This window comes from Dama dama, chromosome 12 (assembly GCF_033118175.1).
Source record: "Dama dama isolate Ldn47 chromosome 12, ASM3311817v1, whole genome shotgun sequence".
NCBI classification, from domain to species: domain Eukaryota; kingdom Metazoa; phylum Chordata; class Mammalia; order Artiodactyla; family Cervidae; genus Dama; species Dama dama.
The window spans coordinates 91209892-91236028 of record NC_083692.1 but is presented as its reverse complement, the minus strand read 5'-3'; the positions used below and the strand labels follow the sequence as shown (position 1 = coordinate 91236028).

The following is a 26137-nucleotide window of genomic DNA, read 5'->3' as shown; positions in this document are numbered from 1 at the left end:
CCTGGAGAATTCCATGGACACGGGAGCTCGTGGGCTACAGTCCGTGGGGTTGCACAGAGCCGGACACAACTGAGCGACATCACTTTCACTCCATCACCTGTTGCTGACCATCCTTCAGCTCCACCACTGCTCCCACCTCCTCCTCTAGTCAATAACTCTTCTTGCCTGTTTACACGATGCCAACCACTGTATGCCAGCTGTTGCACTCTACTACCGTACTCTTCAAGGTACTGCACTGTGAGATTGCACACGTCTTCTTTATTTCTTGTTTTTTACTGTATTATTTGTGTGAAAAGTATTATAAACCTTTCACAGTACAGTACTATGTAGTCAAATGTGTTAGTTGGCTACCTAGGTTAGCTTCATCGGACTTAGGAACAAACTGGACTTAAGAACGTGCTGTCAGAATGGACCTCGTTTGCATGTAGGGGACTTATTATCCTGCATGTCTGCAGTGTGGGGTGGAGGCACATCCTTTAAGACGGGTCACACCAACCACTGTCAAGACACGCTTCCAGGACATACAGTGCCCAGTGTCACATGCAGCTCGCTCACAGCTAAGCAAAACCCCCCGCCCTGTAGCCAAGGGCTGAACTGCTTGCCCCATCTCAGCGGAGGAGGCCCAGCTCCTGCCCTAAGTTCCAGGTAAGGAGTAGTGGGCTTTTTTTCTTTTTCTTTGCAAATGAATGGAGCTGATCTCCTTTTAAGAATTCTAAATTCTTCCATTAAAGGTTAAGAGTGGAAACCTGAGATTCTGAGCATTTATAAAAAAAATCTGTGAAACTCACTGTATTCTGTTCCTTAATCTGCCGTTTCTTTTAATGTCAAAACGTTTTAAATGACTAACCAGTTAAGTTAAATAATTTTCCTTCTGTACATTGGAGCAAAATGAACATTCCAGGAGGACACATCTAAGGTTTTGGATGTCCCTGTGAACACCAATTGGAAAGGCTGGACTGGCCTCGTCGCCACGCCCAGAACAGGCCTTTGCTTCCCTCCCACCACTCATCTGCTCACGCCACTCCGCTTGCCCTAAAGGTCCTGCCCTCTGCTTCCATTCTCCTGCCGATATCTTATCACTCATTCAAGCACAGTTTAATTTACATCCCGTCTCCTCATGAAGCTTCTCCTGCTGACCCTGATCCAGAGGCTCTTTTCCGAACTTCATCTTTCTGTTGCACCCACTTGACCTTGAATTACTGCTACCTGGGTGTGTTGCTGGATCTCAAATACATGCACACTCCTCCACCTGCAAATATTTCCTGAGGTCTGTGCTAGGCACGGCGCTGGACCAGACTTTCTGTCTCCCCTCCGGCAATTCACACTGCCCTCTGTAACGTCTCTCCTCGCACAAAGCAGTTTCAGCCTGGCGATCAGGGAGTAAACACAGATCCTTCCAGAGCATGTGTCAGAGCCCCAGACATGCGAAAGGACCTCTCCAAGCCTTACGCTTGCCTGGCCCCTGCCTTGCCCATAGTGAAATAGTGAAAGTCGCTCAGTCGTGTCCGACTTTTTGCAACCCAATGGACTAATCCATGGAATTCTCCAGTCCAGAATACTGGAGTAGGTAGCCATTCCCTTCATCAGGGGATCTTCCCCGCCTAGGGATCGAACCCAGGTCTCCCGCATTGTGGGCGGATTCTTTACCAGCTGAGCCACCAGCGAAGTCCACCTTGCCCCCAAGGGAATATGAAATTTATGCCTCTCATCTTTAGCTTCTGGTCTCCTCGGGATCAATATACTGTCCTAAATAAAACTGAGAGTCATGCATATTAACTGACTGATTTCTTGTTTCAGGAGGAAGATGATGACTCACGTGTTCAGGTGAGCTTACCTGGTGACAGGTGAGCTGAGCTGGTGTCAGCCTGATGATCGCCACCCACCACAGACACAAATCAAACCTTTCCCTTCAGGGGCTCCCGGAGGTGAAGTCTCACGTACTGCACACGGGCACCTGGGGGGACTGGATCCGCCACAGATTCCGCCGTTCAGCCTGCTCTACTACCTCTGGACTTCAGATGGACCTTTTAACACCAAACAGGACACCAAAGCCGGATGCCGAAGCAGCTCCAGAAAGCCAGCATCCTCAGTCCAAACAGCACTCCTGTCTCCCGGCCCCCAACTGCTTCTGCACCATTGACTAATGCGTGTACGTCAGTGTGTGTCGGCATGCTACCAGATCACAGGCTGCTTTGAAAACAGATGCAGCTTTAGGTTTTGTTGGTAGTCTCCACAGCAGTGAGTGTCATTTCTGATTTTTTGAAGCCCTTTTCCTTTCTACTTTTTAAATTCTGCACAAATAAGAAAGTGTTCAGGAGTAGAAATGATAAAGAAAAAAAATCAGTGTGTACTTGGAGCAGCCATCCTAGGAGAGGTTGATTAGATGTGTCCCATACTGAGAAAGGAAAATAGGAAAGAGATCACAGAGAGTACAGTTGGTTAAGGGTGAAAACCGCCAAAAAGGAACAAACCTGTGGTGCCAATAATCTCTGACATATTTTCTCATTAAGAAAACATAAAAAAAGAGCCCCCACCAGGCTAAGGATTGTTCTGTAAGAAGGGAACAAGCCTGGAAGGCAGATTTCTGGGTACAACATTTTGTTGATGCTTGGGACCTAACTGCCAAAGTCAGCAAGAGACGCGATGGGGATTTTTTCAAATGAATTATTATTATTGTTTTTAGGCTTGGAGGGGGAAAATCTCATGCTTCTGAAAGCAAAGGATGAGCAGCCTGTCTGGGGCCCAGCACAGCAGGGCTATCTCCCGCAAAGAGCTTCAGCCCTGGTTCCCATGGTCTCCTTGGAAGAGCAAGTCTCCTTAAACTCCTGCCTGGAGACACAGCCTCTCCTCTGCTGCCTAAGGAAAACCACACAGCAATTATTGCATCGACACAAAGAGCAGACGAATCTGGGACAAAAACACTGGTGAAGCGAGCCCCGAAGGCCCCAGTTCTGGAGCAAAGGCCTTGTTTCAATATGTTCCACACACATGCACAGCAGTTACACCGCCTCGAGGTGAACCCCGCGTGTGGATTAAAATGGGGAAGAACTAGATTGGATTCTTCAGTAGCTAAAATTTAGCCACTCTCATTTTTTTTTTTTTTGTTTTGTTTTCTTAAAACAACTACTACAGAGTCAAACCCCATTACTTGCTGGAAGATAGGAGTATAAACAATACACATCTTTTGTCTGTCAACTGAAAACACTGGTTCCTCCTTTGAAATCTGAATTTTTATCTTCCATCTGTAATTAAAGACTGATTTTTAAACATTCCAGAGGCAAAACACCTGAAATACACTATTTTCTGCTGTTTCAGAAACTAGTAATTCCTAGGCCATTTAGTCCCTTCTCTCATCCTCTGGTTGCGTATTTTCATCTGTAACTGGGATGACCCGACTTTATTTCTGCCCCTCCACCCTACTGTGAGTGTGGCTCCCACATGATTCTTTCTATGCAGACTCTCTTTGTTGCCTTGTTTCATCCCCCAGTACAGCCTATCCAACCCAATACTCCCCTCACCTCCACTGGGACTTTGGGTTTTAATTAACTTTGTGAGAAATGTACAGTATAAAAAATGGGTCCATTTTAAATGTGACCTTTAAAAGGGAGGGCAAAACAAGGGGCAAAAGTAAACCCAAACACATTGGAAAGCTTACAATTTAGTCAATAAATATGCTTATTTCAATTCATATTTTCCATTAATTATAAACTCAGGGAGTTCTCATAGAAGTGTGAATGTAAAGATTGTTTCTCATGCTAAGAAATTCATACCATCAATAACACGATATTATAGTATACAAGCCAAATTATGATAAAACATCAAAGATCTGATAAACATAAGGATTAAGAAGCATCTTTGCCTTAGACTCTGGGCTTGTGAGTCAGTGGTTCATCACAGATTCAGTGGTTTGCATTGTCTTACAAAGGTAAGATCATTCTTGGGGCCTTCGAAATGTATTGACTATTACCTTCACTCAATAAAATAACTGACAAATCTGTATGCATTACCACCTATTACCGATAAAATCATAAAGTGTCCCAACATGCTTTTAGCATGAACATGAATGTGACAATTCTCAAGAGGTGAAATGGGTTCACGACCTCTGGTGAGGGAAAAAATGGTTCTTGTCCCAGAGTTTTGAGTTATGTGCTGTTACCTCCCTTTACAGTAGTTGTGTTGAAAGCAATTATTTGCAAAGAAAAAGTCGACGTGGATCCACTATGTCACTTATTCACTTAACAGGTTTTCCATAGCTTTGTCAGGAATGCAGTTAAGAGTGTGAAGAACCTAGTGAGATTGATTTGCCAGCATCAGATTACTTTGTTCCTGGCACTGAATTTCTATATTATTCACAAGTCTGCCAACTGCTTAAGTACATCTAAACTGAAGGAATTCTCCATTTGTGGGGACCAATTTTGAAGGGAATTGAACATACGAGGGAGAAAGGGATATAAGATCTAGGGGAGTTAGTTAGGAACCTTTATTGCTCTATTTAAGACAGTAAATCAAACATAATTTTGTGAAAGATGAGATAATAAATGTTGAAAGTTTAGGTTTGGGAATAAGTTACCCTGTTCAGGGAGACATGTGCAATGAAAGGATGTGGACAGGGTTCCTCGATGCTGGTGTTACCAGTGGCCGTGTCAGGACACGTCTCCATTGTGCGAGGCCGGTCTGAGCACTACAGACTCCTGGCCTTCAAAAGCGACTTCACCTTCAAGTAACTACGACACCCCGAACCGTTACTGCATGCTTTCAGATACTGTGGCCGATCCCCTCGCCCCAGTCTCAAATGGACTGTGGGTCCATGGCTACAGGGACCACACGGGTGCTCTGGCCGCGGGCTGCACTCTCTCCAGCTCTCTGCAGACGCCTCCCATTGTCTGTTAAAGGGGGTGGATCCATGGAGAGCTGCCCTCAGCAGCTCTGCAAGTGCAGCTTGACACAGTCATCAGCTTTCCTCGTATCAGGAGTCAACTGGTTCAAGCTCTCAGGGCATTTCTTGAATCTCTCCTTTCCACGCCATCCATTTTCCCTCTGCCTTTATTCAGCCCCTCCTCCTCCTCCTTCTACCCATTGCCATAACCTCCCAAAAGTTCTGCTGGTCTCCAACCATCCCCCACACCGATCCTAAGGTGAAAATCTGATCCTGTTTCAGACCTTTCAATGCCTCCCATTGCCTTCGCTGTCTCTGCGATTCTTCCTTGCAGGTAAACAGGTCTCTTCTGAGCTGACTTGCAGGTCACACTCCCTGTCCTCATGTCTCGCCACCCCTGCCTTGCACTCTAGGCTCCAGCCCCACTGGACCTCCGACAGAACAGCTCTCTCCTCTCTACCCTTGCTCGCGGTCTTCTCTCTCAGCTGCCCAATCTCTTCTTCACCTACACACTGCTTCTCTGGCCAACTCATAGCCAACCTTTCCATCTCAGAACGCCTCCCCAGATCCCTAGGCTCTGGTGAGATCTCCGGGCACTCCTGCATTGCATTTGCTTGCCTGCCTCACTATAGTACAAGATTCCTAAGGGCTGGAATCACATCTTATTCATCTTTCTATCTGCAATGAGAGACCGGGTGAATAAATGAGTGATTGGCCAATCAGAATTTAACAGATAATGAAACTGAGGCCAGAGTCTACACAACTAATTGGCAGGAAAACTGGGACTTGAACTTTGATCATATTCTATCAAAGAGGAATTAGAAGGGTCATCCTTGTATAAAAAGAACAGAATATTACGCTTGTAATGAGACAAGCAATTTTTGTTAATGCCACCCACTAATAATCACACATTGTAAAAAGAGTGTCATTAATCCAAGGTTGTAATTTATATGCAGTAAAATTACATTTAAATTTTTCTTACTAACTTTTTTCAAGAGTCTGTTTCTAGAAACAGGTGCATTTACCTGAAATGAAAACACCTAGGAGAGGCTGAACTTCAAACCCAGTTGGTTTCTGGCAAATATGTATATATTACTGTATTTATGTATATTCCTATAAACATATATGTGTAGTACATATATATTCTTCATTAGTTAAATTCCCAGGGTTTGTATAAGTTCCTTTAGATTAAAAGTTCTCAAATTTCTCTATAAGAAGAATTGCCTGTATTACTGTTAAAAATGGAGATTCCTGCACCCAGATCTAGAATCCGTACTGGAGTCTAAGAAACTACTTTTTTAAAATCCGAGGTGAAATTCACATAACATAAAATTAACCACTTTCGTGTGCTGAATTCAGTGACATTCAGCACATTCAGTGTTTGGCAGCCATCACCTCAGTAACTACATTTTTAATGAACACTCCAAGGGGGCAAGTGGCCCCCAGATAGCATACCGCACCTTAAGTGCTCAGATGATGACAACAAGGAATGAGCAAGCCTCGTGAGTCTCCTCCAGATTATAAAAAAAGACTTTTAAAAGTGTCCCTAAACATCTAGACCTAGAAAGAAAACATGCCTTTGTCTCTCCCTTTTACTAAATAACATGTGATACGAAGAAGCTAGTGTATGTCAGGGTTTTTTATACTATTGGATTCAACAGTTATTTGCTGAACATACCCAGTATTTTCATGCTTGGAAAGAAGAGCAGTGCCAAGTGAAGTAAAGTAAGAAAACTGGAAAAAATGAATCATTGTTCCATACCCAGCCAGATTCAGGCCTTGTTTCCTTGGGTTTTAATCACATTATTAAATTCCACTTCAGGCAAAGAAATTATCAATAAACACAGAGAAGTCTCCAGAGGAAGAACTGCAAATTAGGTTTGTCCTTATAGTCACACTCTCTCTAAATATAAGTGGAAATGGTTATTCTGATCTGAGTTAATATAAATATACAATAGCTGTAGAAAGATGCTGTGATCAATTGTTGCTTTCAAGGTTTTAGAATCAGTTTTCCTAGCTTTAATTTATGATCTAGCTGCTCCAGAATAAGTTCTAATTTTAGCTCATGTTACTCAGGATTAGACTTGTGTGAAGATTCCTGGAGTTTAACAACTATAAAGCTCAGCTCTGGTAATAGGGGCACAAGTTAAAAAAGTATCTTCCTAATAGCTGCTAGTGCTGTTTCTCTTAACAAATATTCTGCTAAAATAACATAGACAGATCTGGGAAAGACTGAGGGCAGAAGGAGAAGAGGGCATCAGAGGATGAGATGGCTGGACAACATCACCAATGCAATAGACATGAACGTGGGCAAACTTCGGGAGATGGTGATGGACAGGGAGGCCTGGCGTGCTGCAGTCCATGGGGTTGCAGACAGTCAGACACAACTGGGTGACTGAACGATACAGACACAAAATAAGATGAATAACATCACATTGTCATGAGTTAGAATAAGATGAAAACTCATTACAATGAAGAAACCAGGTCTGACAGACAATCTATTCAAATGCCAGAGAGAACCCTGGAGAAATTTCCATAAGCTGTGCAGCTGGAGAAGCTGAAATGAAGAAACAAGGGCTGGTCTACCCTGTTTGCCTCATGACGCGGAGCCATCTACCTACCCGAAAAGAGGGACGGAGGCAGCCAGGAGGGGAGGGGACGGCGCTCATTTTTGACATGGCCAGAGAATTACTACCTCCTCAACTTCCTATCTGTAGTTAGAGATCACAGCTCCCTAGAACAATGAGCAGAAGAAAGGGCCTGGCAGCGGGGCACACTACCCTGGCAAATGCCCCTCTAATTAAAGCCCTGAAGGTATAGAGACAGGAAGAGCCTGGTGGTGGCGCCAAAGCACCAGGCAACCCAAAGAGAAAAAAATACCAGTTAGGTCAATCAGGTTCACAAAAGTGTAGAAGACTCAATGCCTGAAAAAGTGAAATTCACTCAGCCACGTCCGACCCTTTGGGACCCCATGGACTATACAGTCCATGGAACTCTCCAGGCCAGAATACAGAATACAGGAGTGGGTAGCCCTTCCCTTCTCCAGGGGATCTTCCCAACCCAGGGATCGAACTGGGGTCTCCCGCATTGCAGCTGAGCCAGAAGGGAAGCCCCCCAGTGCCTGAGGGCCACTGGAAATAGAGTGAGTTGCATGCAGCAATTTGACCCCAAGCTAGAGATCTGAGAAGGAATTAATCAGGGGACAATGACCGGAGGCCAAGAGACAGCCATGCACTCTAGATCCTCTGCTGCTTATACTCGGAAGAGTATACAGCTGGTAATCATTTACCATGGAAATGAAGGTTTTAGAAAAGCTCTGTTCAGAAAGATTCAGGAAAAGCCATGGGTTCTATGAAAAGAAGTGTAGAAAGCTAAAAAGTGGAAATCAGGGACAAGAGGATGAGACAAAAGAAAAGATGACATGGAAAAGCAGAACTGATTACATTTAACAGGTATTGGCCTCACGTTGATTTGGGTTTGAATTCTTCTCTTCTATTTGTAAGATGTGTGGCTCTTAGCCCATTTGGGTGCTATAACAAAATACCATGGACCTGGTGGCTTAAAAGGAAACAGAAATGTATTTCTCACAGTTCTGGAAGCTGGGAAGTCCAAGATCAAGGCGCCAGGAGAGTCAAGTTCAGATGAGACTGCTCTCGTTTCAGAATCAACACCGTCTCACTCTGTCCCCAGGTGGAGGAAGGTGCTACTGATCTCTCTGGTGCCTCCTTTAAAAAAAGCACTAATCCCATGCATGAGGTGTCCTCCTTCATGACCTAATTACCTCCCAAAGGCCCCACCTTCCAACACCATCGTACATGAATTTGAGGTGAATACAGACATTCAGACCATAGCATTAGCCTTGGGCAAATCACTTAACTAAGCCTAACTTTTGGTTTCTTCATTTATAAAATAGGAATAAAGAAACTTATTTCACAAGGCTGCTTTGAGCTTTAATGAGCAACAATGAGAAAGTACAGGCAAAAACACTAGGACAGCTGGGCATGCAGTAAATATTTAATAAACAGTAGTCATTGTTATTACTAACAAGTTTAGAAGGAAAAAGAGGTGAATGAGGCAAAGAAAGGATTACAAAGATACTAAAAGCACAATTAATAATAATCTCCACTGAAGATATTAAAGAGCAGAATTTAAACTGCAGAAATGTCGAACTGGTAATGCAGAAGAGTTCCAGAAGGCTGAGAAAAGGGATGAAAAACTAAGGCTGATGAAAGAAAAGCTGAGTCAGTAATTCAACTTACTAATTAAAGACATTTTTGAGAAACAAATCAAGCATAACAAAAGTAATAAGCTAAAACAGGAACAAGGAAGACTTCCTGAAGTGAAAAATAATCTCAGCATTCAGATCAAAGGGCTCACTGTATTTCAGGCAAAATTAATTTTAAACTATTTTAAAGACCCACTCCCCCTAGATATAATTAAGCAAAAATGTAAACTATGGAGATCATTTTTCTAAGCCTCCTATAAACGTTCCAGGGACCAGAAGGATCTTTCAAACAATCTATAAAGTGTTCCAGAACATAGAAAAATATGGAAAAACTTCCAAAATATATCATGATATGTGTAGAACCAATACAACAAAACCCAACAGAGAGAAAAGAAACCTCCTACTTCATTTTCACTTTTAAATTTATGCAAATATTCTAAATAAAACCATAGCAAACTGTAATTAGCAGTGTAATAAAAATACATGCATACTATAAAGTTGGACTTACCCAACAAGTAATCCAAGTCTTTGCCCTAACCAGTGTTGCCAAAGAGGCTGAAGTTGACTGTTTCTATGAAGACCTACAACAACTTCTAGAACTAATACCAAAAAAGATGTCCTTTTCATCCTAGGGGATTGGAATGCAAAAGTGGGAAGTCAAGAGATATAGTAACAGGCAAGTTTGGCCTTGGAGTACAAGATGAAGCAGGGCAAAGGCTAACATCATCTTGCCAAGAGACTGGTCACAGCAAAAACCCTTTTCCAACAACCCAAGAGATGACTCTACACAAGGACATCACCAGCTGGTCAACACCAAAATCAGCTTGATTATGTTCTTTGCAGCCAAAGATGAAGAAGCTCTACACAGTCAGCAAAAATAAGATCCGGAGCTGACTGTGGTTCGGATCATGAGCTCCTTACTGCGAAATTCAGGTTTCATTGAAGAAAGTAGGGAAAACCACTAGGCCATTCAGGTATGAAGTGAAAGTCACTTGGTCATGTCCAACTCTTTGCAACCCCATGGACTATACAGTCCATGGAATTCTCCAGGCTAGAATATTGGAGTGGGTAGCCTATCCCTTCTACAGAGGATCTTCCCAACCCAGGAATCAAACAAGGGTCTCCTGCATTGCAGGTGTATTCTTTATGACCTAAATCAAATCTTTTATGATTATACAGTGGAGGTGAAGAATAGATTCAATGGATTAGATCTGAAAGACAGAATGCCTGAAGAACTATGGATGGAGGTTCATAACAAGAGGCAGTGACCAAAACCATTCCAAAGAAAAAGAAACTCAGGAAGGCAAAGTGGTGGTCTGAGGAGGCTTTACAAATAGCTGAGGGAAGAAGAAAAGCAAAAGGCAAGGGAGGAAGGGAAAGATATACCCAATTGAATGCAGAGTTCTAGAGAATAGTACGGAGAGATAAGAAGTCCTTATGAAATGAACTATGTAAAAAAAATAGAGGAAAACAATAGAATTGGGAAGATTAGAGACCTCATCAAGAAAACAAGATATCAAGGGAACATTTAATGCAAGGACAGGCATGATAAAGAACAGAAACAGTAATGATCTAACAGAAGCAAAAGAGATTAAGAAGAAGTAGCAAGAATAAATAGAAGAATTACACAAAAAAGGTCTTAATGATAACCATGATGGTGTGGTCACTCACCTAAAGCCAGACATCCTGGAGTGTAAAGTCAAGTGGGCCTTAGGAAGCATCACTATAAACAAAGATAGTGGAGGTGGTGGAATTCCAGCTGAGCTATTTAAAATCCTAAAAGATAATGCTGTTAAAGTGCTGCACTCAATATGCCAGCAAATTTTGAAAATTCAGCAGTGGCCATAGGACTGGAAAAGGTCATTTTCCATTCCAATCTCAAAGAAGTGCAATGCCACAGAATGTTCAAACTATTGTACAATTGTGTTCATTTCATGTGCTAGTAAGGTAATACTCAAAATCCTTCAAGCTAGGCTTCAGCAGGATGTGAACTGAGAACTTTCAAATGTGCAAACTGGATTATTAAAAGGCAGAGGGACCAGAGATCAAATTGCCAACCTTCATTGGATCATGGAGAAAACAAAGGAATTCCAGAAAAACATCTGCTTCATTGACTATACTAAAGTCTTTGACTGTGTGGAACACAACGAACTGTGGAAAATTCTTAAATAGATGGGTAATCCAGGCCACCTTACCTGTCTCCTCAGAAATGTGTATGCAGGTCAAGAAGCAACAGTTAGAACCAGATATGGAATAAATGACTGGTTCAAAACTGGGAAAGGAGTACAACAAAATTGTATATTGTCACCCTGCTTATTTAATTCATATGCAGAGTACATAATGCAAAATGCCGGGCTGGATGAAGTGCAATCTGGAATCAAGATTGCCAGGAGAAATATCAATAACCTCAGATATGCAGATGATACACTCTAATGGCAGAAGGTGAAGAAGAACTAAAGATCCTCTTGATGAGGGTGAAAGAGGAGAGTGAAAAAGCTGGCTTAAAACTTAGCATTCAAAAAACTAAGATCATGGGATCTGGTCTCATCACTTCATGGCATGTAGATGGGGGAAAACATGGAATCTGTGGCAGATTTTATTTTCTTGTGCTCCAAAATCACTGTGGATGGTGACTGCAGCCATGAAGTTAAAAGACACTTGCTCCTTGGAAGAAAAGCTGTCACAAACCTACACAGCATATTAAAAAGCAGAGACATCACTTTGCTGACAAAGGTCCACATAGTCAAAGCTGTGGTTTTCTCAGTAGTCATGTATGGATGCAAGAGTTGGACCACAAAGAATTGACGCTTTTGAACTGTGGTGTTGGAGAAGACTCTTGAGAGTCCCTTGGACTGCAAGGAAATCAAACCAGTCAGTCCTAAAGGAGATCAGTCCTGAGTATTCATTGGAAGGACTGAAGCTGAAGCTGAAGCTCCAATACTTTGGCCACCGATATGGAGAGCTGACCAATTGGAAACGACTGAAGGCAAAAGAAGAAGGAGGTAACAGAGGATGAGATGGTTTGATAGCATCACCGACTCAATGGACATGAATGTGAACGAACTCAGGGAGATAATAGAAGACAGAGAAGCCTGCCGCGCTTGTGTCCATGGGGTCACAAACAGCAGACACTACTGAGCGACTGAACAAGGAGTCTAATGAGAAGAGGGAAAAACACATACTTAACAGATGAGGAATCAGAATGACCTTGCCATAATGAAAACTATTTTCAAAAATTTTCTTTCTCCATTTTGTTTTTTCTACAGTCAACTTGTATAACTTTATTGTCAGAAAATTTTAATATAAAAAAATCTATACTTGGAGACTTTAGCCCAAATTTAAATAGCTCCATTTAAGTGTTTTCAAAATGTCACAAATCTTAATAATGTCACAATCTGTCTTGGCATTGACACAGAGACCCCCAAGTCAGGGGAAGTCCTCTTCATAAAGGATGCCTGGTCCATAGAGACTGCTGGGAACAAGTCACTCCAGGCACTTACTGCCCAGCTGCCCTGCATAGGAGGGATATCCACTCACACTTACCCAGTTACTAAGAGCTTGTTTTCAAGTAAACTCGAAGAACAGTTTGTTATCTGAAGGGAGAGGAAAGAAGGCTCATAATCTTTTTTTCCTTAGACACATTTTTCTATCCATTATTACCATGTCTCCACTCTTGCAGGTAGCATTTATTTTAATAAGGAACTGCTAAATGTTCCAATTTATCTTCATTCCATTTATCGAATACCACATCCTAAGCTTTGCCAAGAGATGATTTTCCTATTGACAGACTTACCTGTGGAGAAGATGAACACCGTGTTGTTCCACAGCCCGCGGCTTTCCAAGGCCGCAGTGACATTTCCCACTGCTTCATCCATAAGGGATGCCATGCCTGCATAGTGGTGCCTGTTCTTATCTCGGATGAAGTCATAGGGCTTCAGGTATTCCTCGGGGACCTGAAGGGGCTCATGGACAGACTGGAGAGCAAGGTAGAGAAACAGAGGCTGGAAAGAGAATTTGCGCAAATCAGTTAGGTGGGCTTGGAAGCATGAAACATACAGAGAGAAGTCCAGATTCACTGGTTAATAAAAGCAATATTGAGACAACCCACAAATTGGGTTGAAAATATTTGTACATCATATATCTGATCAGGGATATGTATCCAGAACATATTAAGAATTCTTACAACTTGATAATAAAGCTCAATTAACTCAATTACAAAAATGGGCAAAGAACTTGAATAGATATTTCTCCAAAGAAGACATACAAACAGCCAATAAGCACATGAAAAGATGCTCAACATCATTTGTCATCAGGGAAATTAAAAAAAAAAAAACCCCACACTGAAATACTACTTTATACCCACTGAAGAAAAGAAAGAAAGTTAGTCACTCAGTCGTGTCCAACTCTTTGTGACCCCATGGGCTCTAGCCTACCAGGCTCCTCTGTCCATGGAATTCTCCAGGCAACAACACTGGTGTGGGTTGCCATTTCCTACACTCACTAAAATGGTTTTAATTTCAAAAATGGGAAAGAAGAAGTGTGAGTGAGGATGCAGAAAAATGAAAACTCTCATTCACTGCTGATGGGAATGTAAAACGGTATAACCAGTTTGAAAAACAACTTGGCAGTTCCTGAAATTGTTAAACATAGAGTTACCATATGAGCCAGCATTTTCCCTAGAGAAACAAAAGCATATATCCACACAAAAACTTGTACATGGATGGCCACAGTGGCATTATTCTTAATAGCCCAAAAGTGGAAGCAAAATGTCTACCAATTGATGAATGGATTAACAAAATGTGGTATATTTTCAGCAATATATAGCAATTAAAGGAATATGATGCAGGCATAAAAAGGAATGAAATAGTGGCACATCCTATAACATAGATGTCTCTTGAAAACATTAAATGAAGGAAACCGATCACAAAGATCACATTTATATGGTTTCATTCATATAAAATGTCCAGAACAGGCAAATCTATGGAGATAGAAAATAGATTAGTGGTTGCCTGAAGCTGTCTGGATTTCTGAGGGAGAGGAGTGATGAGTGATGGCTGACAGGTACAAGACTTCTTCCAGGAGCAGTGAAAATGTTTGAAACTTAGATTGTGGTAATGGTTGCACAACTGTGAGTTTATTATTGAATTGTGTACTTTAAATGGATGAATTTTATGAAAAAGCTTGAGTTCTAAAATTGCCTAGAAAGCTCTGATTCAAACAAATGGAAATAATAATACCAACAATTCTGTCTCATGTAATACTCAAAAACCACCTTGTTACAACCATTTTACAGGTAAGTTAATTGAGGCTTAGATAAGCTTTATGGCTTGCACAAATTCATATTAATTGCAAAGCAATTGCCTATTGGAAACTCCAGTATTACTGTGTGGATATGTCCCAATAGATGGGTTAGCTTTCTGCTTTAGCTGAAAAATAAGTGACCACCTTTTAGGAGAGGTTTAAGCATTGTCTATATTTTCATAAGAAAACAAGTGAACCATAAGGCCAATTTAATTCCTGGAAACTGAGGGGGGTGATACACCAATTCTATTTTACCTCTGACATCAATTTACAGAATTTAACATTAGTGGTATTCTGGGTTAGCCTCTCCTTTTAATGAGTCTTTCTGAATGTACTCTTTTCACTGTGCTCCTATAGAATTCTTTAATGACTTGAAAACTCTCAAAGAGACAACTGGCTCGACCCAAGAAAAAAAAACATAGTTCTGTTGATATACTTGAGGCTTTTAAAACTCATAAAGAATGGGGGGCTACTAGAACACAGGCTGGAAGGTTGGCTCATATTTCATTCATTACTGTTGAAAAAAATGTTTAAAATTATATATTATACATCCTTGTGATACCACAATGGGTATACATATATAGAACTCAAACAGACACCCAAGAGAGTATTTTCAGTTCACCTCTTTGGAACTTAGAAATGCCTTTTTCCCCAAATCAAAACGTTCAAAGTGACTGTTCAGTAAGAGGCAGGTGATGGAATGACAACCGTGATGAGACCCTAGGCTTCATTTGTACATTATTTCCATGGGAAGACATTCCAAATTCCTGCCCTCAAAAGGCAACACTGACAGCTCCTCCAGACCACGGCTGAGGGAACCCCAGCAGGCGCTCTGCCCAGCTGGGGAGGAAGGTCCCTGGGCTAAGATGTCTGGAGAGGAAAGAATGAGCAGGGACACCTGTGACTTGGCAGTGCAGTTAGGGTCTGAGTCTTCAGCACAAGACCGAGCCCATGCCACCAGCCAAGGTCTGGATGGGGGAGGATTAAAAACTGGAAGGCTACAACAATTTGCAACCCACATCAAGTTTAAGAGTCAGAAAATGTCACACTAAAAACCTGTTTTGTTTAGGTTTTTTTCTTTCCCTCAAAAAATCAGAACCTCTGATAACTCCAGGCCCACACTCCATCTGACAACAAATGGCTGGAGTATAAGAAACAGAGATCCCACCCACAAGGGCTCTCCAATTTTCCTGTCCCTCCACCGTCCTCTCTGAATGGCTTCACTTACTTAGGGTAGCAGCCTGGCCCTTGTTTGTGACTCTGATCTGGATTCTCTGCAGTGGGCAGGGGTAGAAAGATTAGGAGGGAGCCCAGTGTTTCAGGAGAAAACATGCTTGCCTACATCATTATGGTCAATGTGGCAGTACCCATGGTGAAGGAGAGAAAGGGGAAGGAGGGCAGGTCATTTCCAACCAGAAAGTGATCCCTGGCGGCGACAGCCGGGGTGGCTGGTGGAAGAGAGTTCTCATAACCACACCAGGGAAAAAACAATGACTCTGGGACCACCATTCAGGGGTCTTATAAATAGCCAGAATGGAAATCATTGGTTAAATGTAGCAAAAAATTACCTAAAAATCTTTCCCATAATTATTCCTTAGTGGCTAAAGACATGGCCACTGCTCTTAAGGGATTAAAATGATGAAACTACAACTATTTCCCCATTTTTCCAGTGGCCAGGCTCCTGTTAGTTCAGATAGAAGAGGCAAATATGAGACAAGAAAGGGAAAACAACCCCTGGGAGATGCAGTCTGCCTTGGCCTGTGACTGTACAGGCCCTGCAAAGCCCCCCGTTACCTACCCATTACACTTCCCAGGTGGCGCAGGGGTAAAGAATCTGCCTGCCTATTCAGGAGATGCAAGAGATGAAGGTTTGATCCCTCATCCAAGATCCCCTGGAGTAGAAAATGGCAACCCACTCCAGTGTTCTTGCCTGGAAAATTCCATGGACAGAGGAGCCTGGCAGGTTACAGTCCATGGGGTCACAAAGAGTAGGATACGATTGGGTGACTGGGCATGCGCGCACGCACACACACACACACACACACACGCATGTGCGCGCGCACACACACACACACACACACACTCACACACACACACTTGTCAACTAGATCCTAACTAATGAGTAAAGATAAAGGTGGTCCTTGAACAAAAGAAGTTGTCTTTTTCCCATTTCATCAGCAGTGATCTAGGGCCAGTTAGTGTGTTGGCAAACAGCCTTGCACACATCACTATTTCTCTGGGTCATGAGAAGGAGGCAGAACAATAAACAGTGTAGCCCATTTAATGAGGAGAGGCCCAAGGTACCATAGTTTAGAGTATTTCCATCTAATATTGCATGGGCTGCCCTGGTGGCTCAGTGGTAAAGAATCTGTGCCCTTTTCGGATTTCTTAGGTTTATAAATTGGTATCCTAAATGTGAATCATCACCCGATGTTTAGGTATTAAGTAACAATATGACATTATTGCCTAAAGTTATTAGCATATTAAAATGGTGCTAAGGATTCATTTCTCTTTCTCATTATGCTAATTTCAGTGAGGAAGAAAGCCTTATTTTCATTTCTTTAGTATATTTTCCTAATTTAAAGTATAACTTTAAAAAAAGCATATGATACATTTTTAAAGTGTTATTCTTTGACTTTCAAATTAAGACATTTCCTCCCAAACTGTGGCAGGAAAAAGTGAGTGTCTACCACTAGAAATTCACATTTGCTTTAAGAAACTGCTAGTAGATGAGGTGTGTGAGAAAACATTTATTTTTATTCTGCAAAGTCTGGGGGGGGTGTGTGGCTATTTTTAACAAAATGATATTTTGTGAATGTGTTACTTTCACGTTGTAATGTTAGTACTAAGGGAATTATCCTGCAGGAGAAAAAAAACGACATTCCCTCTCAGCACTGTGCAACGCTTATTAGCAATTTCTCCCTGATTCCAACACCATGTTTCTGTTATAAAATAGCTCCAGATGCTCTTTTCCCCTGAAGGGCTCTTTAAAATAGACACATTTTTAAGTCAGCTTGTGGACACTTTGTATTTCTTTAATGATTTCCATCTTAGAGCAAGTTGTCCATGTTGCAGATAGCACAGAGAAATTAGCACAGGTTTAGATTCAACTTGGAATAAAACAATGAAAATCCTGGAACTGGTGGGCTGCATCCTTTTATTGAGAATGGAAAATGTAAACACCTGCATTTTACATCGTAAACTTTCCGGGGCTACTACTCAGCTATTGATTATTTCATTGCTGTGTTTCTGCGCTTCACACTTGACCATGAGGATCCCAAAAAGGCTGGATACTGCTTCGGAATATTTCAGTCATTGTAGGAAAAGGACCACCTCTCACCTGGCAATTTCCATAATGCTACCAAGAGCAGCACCAGACTTATCACACCAGTTTGCATGGCTGGTGAGCTCTTGGCACCTCTAGATTCCCTCTGCTCCTGTGCCTTCCCCCACAGCACCACTTAAGACAGCCCACCCACTAGGAGCGCTTTCAGCCCAGGTGCTTCCTCTTGTCTGCTTACTGTTATGGGCACTGGGAGAGAACACTCTATTGTTCCTTCATGGGAACTAATTTTCATTGTAGGCATATTGTAGTTGTTACACCATTAAAGTGGTGACATACTGTGAACCTGTAGAGGGCAGCTGGCTTCCGCCTGCCCCTCTGTGCTTGAGGGCAATCGGCAGGGACTTCATGGCAGAACCACTGATGGGAGCTGGGGGTGGAGGGAAAGCAAGGAACCGATGGGCTCCCACCCCAGACCAGTAAACCACAGTATTTGGAACTGTGGTACTTCTTCCAAGCTTTCCAGAGGATCCCAATACACTGTTAATGCACTGTATGTTGGAACCATCAGGCTGAATCACACTGCAGCTCATCACCTCTGGTCTGGAACCTGAACTGTGAACTACGGAGGGTTGTTAGTGCACTGAGCTCTCGAGTTAAACACCACGGTTTTAAGTTCTAACTCTGTGACCTTGAACAAGTTCCCTCGCTTCTCTAACCCAGTGGGCTTATCTGTAAAATAATGCCCCACCTCAGACCTCAAAAGACAAGGACCACAGTTCCCTCAAAACTTTAGCTCATTCTTTCGATCTTCAACCGTATATATAACATGCCAAGCATACTGAAGAAAATTGAGAACTGAAGCCAATTATCCAGCAGTTATCTTTCCAACTATCTGAATATTGGTATAGACCTAGAGTTTAAATATGCATATGTCTACATGTTTGAGAGAATGTTCCAATTTCTTCCATTATCCACAGGAAGCACAGCCACTTCCAGTGGTCAGCAAGAAAGAATAATAAAAAATCAAAAGTGGCAAGGCTGAGGACAGATATCAGGAAACATACTCAATACTGAGTTAGAGGAGACAAAGGCAGAGCCAGGAAGAAAACAATGCCAAAAAGGGAATCAGCAGCCAGGTACCAAGACTGAACAGGTAGATAAACTGTGATCCATATTGAGAACCTTCAGTAACTGCCAAAGAGGCAAAGTAGAGGCAATTAGAAAAACCAGGTAATATTACACATTTTGTAATCTACCGTGTGAAGTTCTAATTTATAGGGCATGTTAACACAATTCTTAATGAAGCCATATTTTGAGCCTACCATCTGACAGCACAAGTTTCTGACCCAATTTTAAAGGCATTTATAAGCTAAATCTAGGGAATTCAGCTTAAGCTTCACCTCAGGAGGTTAACTTTAGTTTAACAAAAATAAAAAATGTTAAGGCTAGTCAGACTCTTTTCTCTTTTTCCCTGAAAGTAAATCAAAAGATTTAAGCACATGACATATACAAATAGCTTCAGTATGGTCAATGTGAAAAACAGGCTCACTCGTGTACCATGTTTATAGATTAGAAGACTCAACACTGTTAACATGCCTGTTATCCTCAAGTTGGTCTACTGATTCAATGAGACCCAAACCCAAGCAGACCCCTTTTTTTTTCTTGGTAGAAACTGGCCAACTCATTCTAAAATTAACAAGGGGATACAGAGTATCTAGAATAGCCTAGATAATCTTGAGGGGTTGGGAAATACAAAGGTATGGAACTTGCCCTGAATCTAAAGTTTGTGGGTCTCTAACAGAAACTTTGCCATAACACCTCATTTTGTACATAAGCCTATCATTTTAAAAATAAAGTCAACTTACTAATTACTTACAACTCATGTACATAACACACTAAAAAAGTAAAACTCTACTGGTACCAAAACACTACATTCACAGCATTCCTCAAAGTGTGATCTGGGGACCACCTGCAACAGAATCACCCTTAAAGAGCTTCTTCAAAATATTCAGATTTTCCCCAGACCTAATGAATCAGACTTTTAGACGTGAGCTCCAGGAATTTCTAACAAGCTTCCCAGGCTGATACTGATGTACTCTAACATTTGAAAGTGAAAAAAAAAAAAAAAGTGAAAGTTAGTCACACAGTCGTGTCCAACTCTCTGTGATCCCATGGACTGTAGCCTGCTCTATTTCTCTGTCCATGGAATTCTCCAGGCAAGAAAACTGGAGTGGGTTGCCATTTCCTTCTCCAGGGGATCTTTCTGACCCAGTGATTGTACCCAGGTCTCCTGCATTGCAGGCATGTTCTTTACCAACTTAGAACTTACTAGATTGTTTCCTAAAAGACAGGGGCCTCTTGCTATGTTCACCTGAGCAGAGATGCTATCTTCACATGATTTTGAAATCAATAAAGAAGCAAGATTTACCTTCTCTGGTGGGTGGTTGGTTATGAGGGTTGTAGCCCTTTCAGTAAATACATTTGTTGAATACATATTTTTATATCCTGTTGCAACTTCTTCACCATCTCGAAAATCAAGAGCACATCGTGTGACATTCAGAGCGTCAATTAAGGTACAGCGCTCATGGGAGTAGTAATCTTCACTACCTAGAAGATATCCTACAACGGAAATGGGAGATGGAAGTAGTCAGCATAGCATAAAACTTGTTAAACAAATGGAGATTTCAGCATTTAATTGCCTAATGCAATTGATTACCCATGACAAGCCTAATCAAATGACAAGGCTAATCAGAGCACCATTTTTAACATCTTTATATTTGCCAGCATAAGGCATTAAAATGTTGTTGTAAAAAAGTTAAAATCCATCCTTCAATCTTTAGAATGTAAGCTCTATTGTGTAACTCTCTAAGTGAGTGATTTCAAGTAAATATGGTTTTAAAAATCAGAGGTTAAATTCAGCAAAGGTGATGACATCTTAAACATTTAAAGCTATCTAATGGCTAAAGGAGCATGTGGTTAATGTGATTTGTTACAAGTTTTTACTCTGAGGTGATCACGTAAATGAACACAGGATTCAAATAACACTGATATTGACCTTGGCCTACTGGCTTCAAGGTTATGTCTAGAAGGAGCCCTTGGAGGAACCATCTTCAGTCAGATGCTGACACCCACTGGTGAGAGACACAAACTTTTCTAAACGGAGGCTCTCTAAACAGAACAGAACCAAAAGAGCAATCCAACGTACAGCACTGAAATTAGATTTTTCTACCTACAGTGATCTCAATTTTGTTCCAAATTTAAAAGACATCTATCCCGCAATTTAGACTTACACACAGGAGAAAATGGGTTTTCTCAACTTTACTTGTTTCTGCAAATGTTCCATATTTTCCAAAAATATTAAAATAAGTTGCACTGCATGTTGTTGGATTCTATTTTTATGAAACACTCAGAATATGCAAATCTATAGAGACAGAAAGTAGGTTAGTGGTTGCCTAGGGCTCTCAGGGTTGGGGGAAATAAGCATGACTGATAATGGGTATGGGTTTTCTTTGGTGGGGGGCGGTGATGGAAACTCTCTTCATTTGGATTGTAATGACAGTGCCACAATCCTGTGAATTTATTAAAGATCAATGAGTTGTACACTTCTATTGGGTGAATCTAAGGTATGTGAATTACACCTCAATAATGCTATTCAAAAGAAATAACTGTGCTGGACTCTTGTCTTATTTCCTGACAAACCCTGCTTATTAATATTAAAATAAAAATGAGAGACTTCACTGGTGGTCCAGCGATTAAGACGTTGCCTGCCAATGCAGGGGGTGCAGGTTCGATCCCTGGTTGGGGAGCCAAGATCCTACATGTCTCGGGTCCAAAACATCAAACCATAAACAGAAGCAATATCATAACAAAATCAATAAAGACTTTAAAATGGCTCACATTAAAAAAAAAAGCTTTAAAGATGATAAAATTGATCTAACCCTTTCCTCCGCTCTGAATAGTTCCTATAATCACAATTAAAAGCCTTACACAGCTTATATAGCATGTGAATTCATTTTTAACTAATTTCTTCCTTTTCCATGACTCAGTAAATTCAAGGTCCTGAATATAACAAATATCTTGGTCTCAAGATAACTCTTTAAATGGTAATCTTTTATCCTATATGTATAACAGAAAGGGAAAGCCAGTATATTTGTTAATGAATATGCAATAGAATAGTCAAAGCTATGGTTTTTCCAGTAGTCATGTATGGATGTGAGACTAGGACCAAAAAGAAAGCTGAGTGCCGAAGAAATGATGCTTCTGAACTGTGGTGTTGGAGAAGACCTTGAGAATCCCTTGGACTGCAAGGAGATCCAACCAGTCCATCCTAAAGGAAATCAGTCCTGAATATTCATTGGAAGGACTGATGCTGAAGCTGAAACTCCAATAATTTGACCACCTGATGAGAAGAACCGACTCACTGGAAAATACCCTGATGCTGGGAAAGATTGAAGGAGGGAGGAGAAGGGGATGACAGAGGATGAGATGGTTAGATGGCATCACCGACTCAATGGACATGAGTTTGAGCAAGCTCTGGGAGTTGGTGATGGACAGGGAAGCCTGGAGTGCTGCAGTCCATTTTGTCACAAAGAGTTGGACACAACTGAGCGACTGAACTGATGTAATAGAAAAATAAATGTATCGATGAAAATAATTTCAGCCCTTATATGCATAATTAGAGGGGTTAGGGCACTGGTGTTCTCTATTTGGGGTTAATAACTATTGGTAACACCTTGAGGAATCACTTCAGGTTCTTTATTTGTAAGTATAAACTGCTTTCTATCATTTGGGAAAATACATGCAAAGGATATATTTGATTAAAAGATGTATGAATTGTAAATATTAACAAGTTAGTACAGATGAAAGGATTCTAGAAATCGGACTCTTTATTCACATAATAGATCTGCTCACAGACTGGACTGAACTGATCCTATGCAACCATGTGGCCAGTCACATGGAGCTGTTCTCATCTTAAGTGAAGTTGCTCAGTCATGTCTGACTCTTTGCGACCCCGTGGACTGTAGCCCACCAGGCTCTTCCATCCATGGGATTCTCCAGGCAAGAATACTGGAGTGGGTTGCCATTTCCTTCTCATCTTAGCAATCCACAAATTTGACCTTTCGGGCTGAGCCTAAAGAAGGTGGCAGCTGATGCTTTTTTGGGAAAAATGAAAAACTACTTTTTGAACAATTAATATCTCTGAGTGCTATATTTAACAGCCTCATTAAGATATAATTCACACACCATACAAATCTCCCAGTTAAAGTGTACAATTCAATGGTTCTTAGTGCACTAACAGAGACGAGCAGCCAGGCACGATCATCTGACTGGTTTTCACCAGGACATCTAAGTCTTCCTAGTGACAATAGCTCATGGTCATCATGCCCTCCTTGTCTGCGAGTCTCCCTTCAATAGGAATGTGAGGTGTCACTCTGTCTAAATCCAGTTAGGCTTCTTAATTCTCATAAATGGTTTTTTAATAAAAAAATTTAATATCTATAATTCTTCTGGTTGCCAGAATATACGTATCGACCCATCTTTTTGCAAAGGCCTGATTGAAAATTGTCAAAGGATGTAGAGGCTGTTTTTTCCTCTAGAATTTCCAAGATGACAAAGAGGTCTTACATCCAAGTACTATTTTTCAATGGCTCTTTAAGGATACTGAGGATATATCCAGGTTCACTAAAAAAGAACACATGAAGAAATTCCCTGGGGATCTAGCAGTTAAGACTCTGCACTCCCAATGCAGGGAGACCCAGGTTCAATCCCTATGCGGGGAACTAAGACCCCACATGCCACAACTAAGACCAGGCACAGCCAAATAAATAAATACATATTTAAGAGAAAGAAAGAAGGCACGGTGATTAGCAATGTCTGCTAGAGAAGAGAGATGGGAACAGGACACAGTCTCATGTCTGGACCCTTGCATCTCGACTTTAACCCTGGTTCCAGCAAGGCACTGCAGAGCTGTGATTGCATTGATCGGCCCTCGATCATCGCTTTAGCCAAAATGGACTCGGGCGCTCTGGCTCTAGCTTCAGTAAAAGACAATGCTTCAAGAAACATCTACAAGACAACCACTACTTTGTTACAAAAATGATGTTTCTGAGGATGCTGTCCACCTTACTTTCTCCCAAAGGAGAAATTTCTCTCAAGTCTAAGAGCCAGAAAATGCTTTCCTCTTCCTGAACATCTGGTTTCCATTTAACTTATAAATAATATGACTCTTATAGACTGCTTTTTTTTCCCTTTGGACATAAGAAGTCTCAAATCTCAGAGTTCAATGTGAAGTCCACCTACAGCCATGCAGCTGTTCTGTTTTTTTAATAATTCAGTGTCATGCAACTATTCCATCTTTTTCTACTCACCCTGATTTTTTTTTCTATTTATTTCTTCAAAATTTACATTCAGTGTATGTTCTGTTTTGGATACAGCAGGTTGTAAATAAATGAAGAGACAAGCAGGAAGTTGGTAGCAAGCTAAACGGCTAGACAGATAAAACAGAATATTCTAACTAGACAGAAAGCAAAACATGAAAAGAACTTGATAGAAAGATATATAGCCCCTGGCAATATAAACAGATAAACAGGTTGTTACAGTATGGTTTGTAATAGGTTTAGAGAGAGCATATTTTAAAACAAACTATAGGCTTTACATTTATTTTTACAGGGCTATCACACCCCTAAAATATTTATTACTTCTTATCTCTTCTATTAACATTTGTTATTTACCCTCCCATTTTATTTATTTACTCTATCTTCCCCAATTTAGTGATTTCAAAAACAGATCTCACAGAATGGGGAAAGGATACCAATGGAAAAGAATCTTTTTATCTCCAGGAAAAACAAAACTAAACAAAACCTTTGAACACAGTTCATGAGGAGAAAAGAATATTCTGAACTTTTGTAAAGGAAATATTCTTGTATTGAGTCTTGCCTGAAATTTTTTTTTAAGAAATCAGTCTGTATCCCCTTTTAGTCATAAGGTTCTCTCACAGGACGGTGGTCTCTGACATGGAGACGGCAGACTCTTCAGAGGCCACCGTGTGGTGAAGAACCCTGGTGAAGATGACTGCCGTCCCAGCACGCCCTGAGCTCACCGCCACGTCTGGGGCCCCGCAGTGCTCCTGACTGATGCATTCTGTTTTCAAGTTTCTGCTCATTTCACTTGTTTTATGAGAGAGCTGCAGTTGGTCTGCGCTGTTACAGAAACATGTGCATTTCCATTACCAAAGTAGGTATCAAATCCTCGGCGCGTTGGAAGACATTCTTTCCGGTACATTCCCAGGTGCCATTTTCCAACCATGTGGGTAGCGTAGCCTGCTTCTTTTAGAAGCTGGGGCAGGAGTTTTTCATCCAAAGGAATGCAGCTGGGCTGACAGGGCCAGATTATTTGATGCTGTAAACCTGTGTGGATCTTAAAAGACATAAACATGAAATTATGGATTAATGATGTTGAAACATTCTAAACAAGCAGATAAAGGGGTTGCCTAATTTATTGGACATATCTGTGGACCTGAATGTTTAATTCTGTTTCTGTACTAGTTTAAGGCATTTCTAAAAGGCACTTTTATCACTTATTCAAATAAGGTAATAGACATAAATAAGATTTTCAAAGAAATGGATAAAGGCACTCTAACAAATGTTAGATAGTTTCTACAAATATTTATCCAAGAATTATATTAGAAACCGTTAACTTAAATCTTCACTTCCTACTTCAAAAGGGTAGCTATAATATGAAGTATGGATCTATCAAGGAAAAAATGTTCTAATTCTTAGGCATGTGAGAAGCTGGTGTTTGATTCGAAGCTTCTATAATTTTTCAAGTCTTGAGTTTTTAAAAGGGTATATTAAAGGTGAGGATTTGCATTTCTCATTCTACCTTATAGAAACCATAATTTCAAAAGACAGTGACCAACTTTTCTTTAAAAGGGAAAATGGCCACCCACTCCCCCAGGTTAGGAGAGGTTCATACAAGTCTGCCAAGGGGGCAAGCGCCACACACCAACTCTAAGAAACGGTCATGTGTTGAGTCTTGGTGTAACATTAAAATAGAATGTCTACGATTACATGAAAAGGCCATTAAAATAACCCTCCCTTTGCCAACTATATGTCTACGTGAGGCTAGACGTTCTTCAACAACTTACCAGAACAATATACAGTTAATCTTTCAACAACTGGGGGGAAGGGGCACTACCCTCCGTGCAGTTGAAAATCTGAGTATAACTTTACAGTCGGTTGCATCCAGGGATTTAACCAACCACAGGTCATGCAGCATCATAGCACATATTTAGTAAACAAAATCCACATATAAGCGGACCCTTACAGTTTGAACTCACGCTGTTCAAGGGTAACTGTACTGCACTGGTTGAACACAGAGGCAGATGTAATGTAATAAACTAGCTGGTTTCTACTCATAGAAAACATACAAAAATATAAAACAATGATCA

At 41.1% G+C, this 26137-nt stretch overlaps 1 protein-coding gene across 3 annotated transcripts in view; it reads right to left on the bottom strand.

Moving 5' to 3' along the window:
- Positions 1 to 26137, bottom strand: part of ARSB (arylsulfatase B) — a 158955-nt gene that overhangs the window by 118581 nt on the left and 14237 nt on the right. For all 3 annotated transcript variants that reach the window (XM_061158101.1, XM_061158102.1, XM_061158103.1), the window contains exons 2-4: positions 24918 to 25104; positions 20117 to 20307; positions 12895 to 13102 (exon numbers count right to left, since the gene is read on the bottom strand). In XM_061158101.1, coding sequence (XP_061014084.1) covers positions 12895 to 13102; positions 20117 to 20307; positions 24918 to 25104 — 586 coding nt within the window. The remainder of the gene's footprint in view (positions 1 to 12894; positions 13103 to 20116; positions 20308 to 24917; positions 25105 to 26137) is intronic.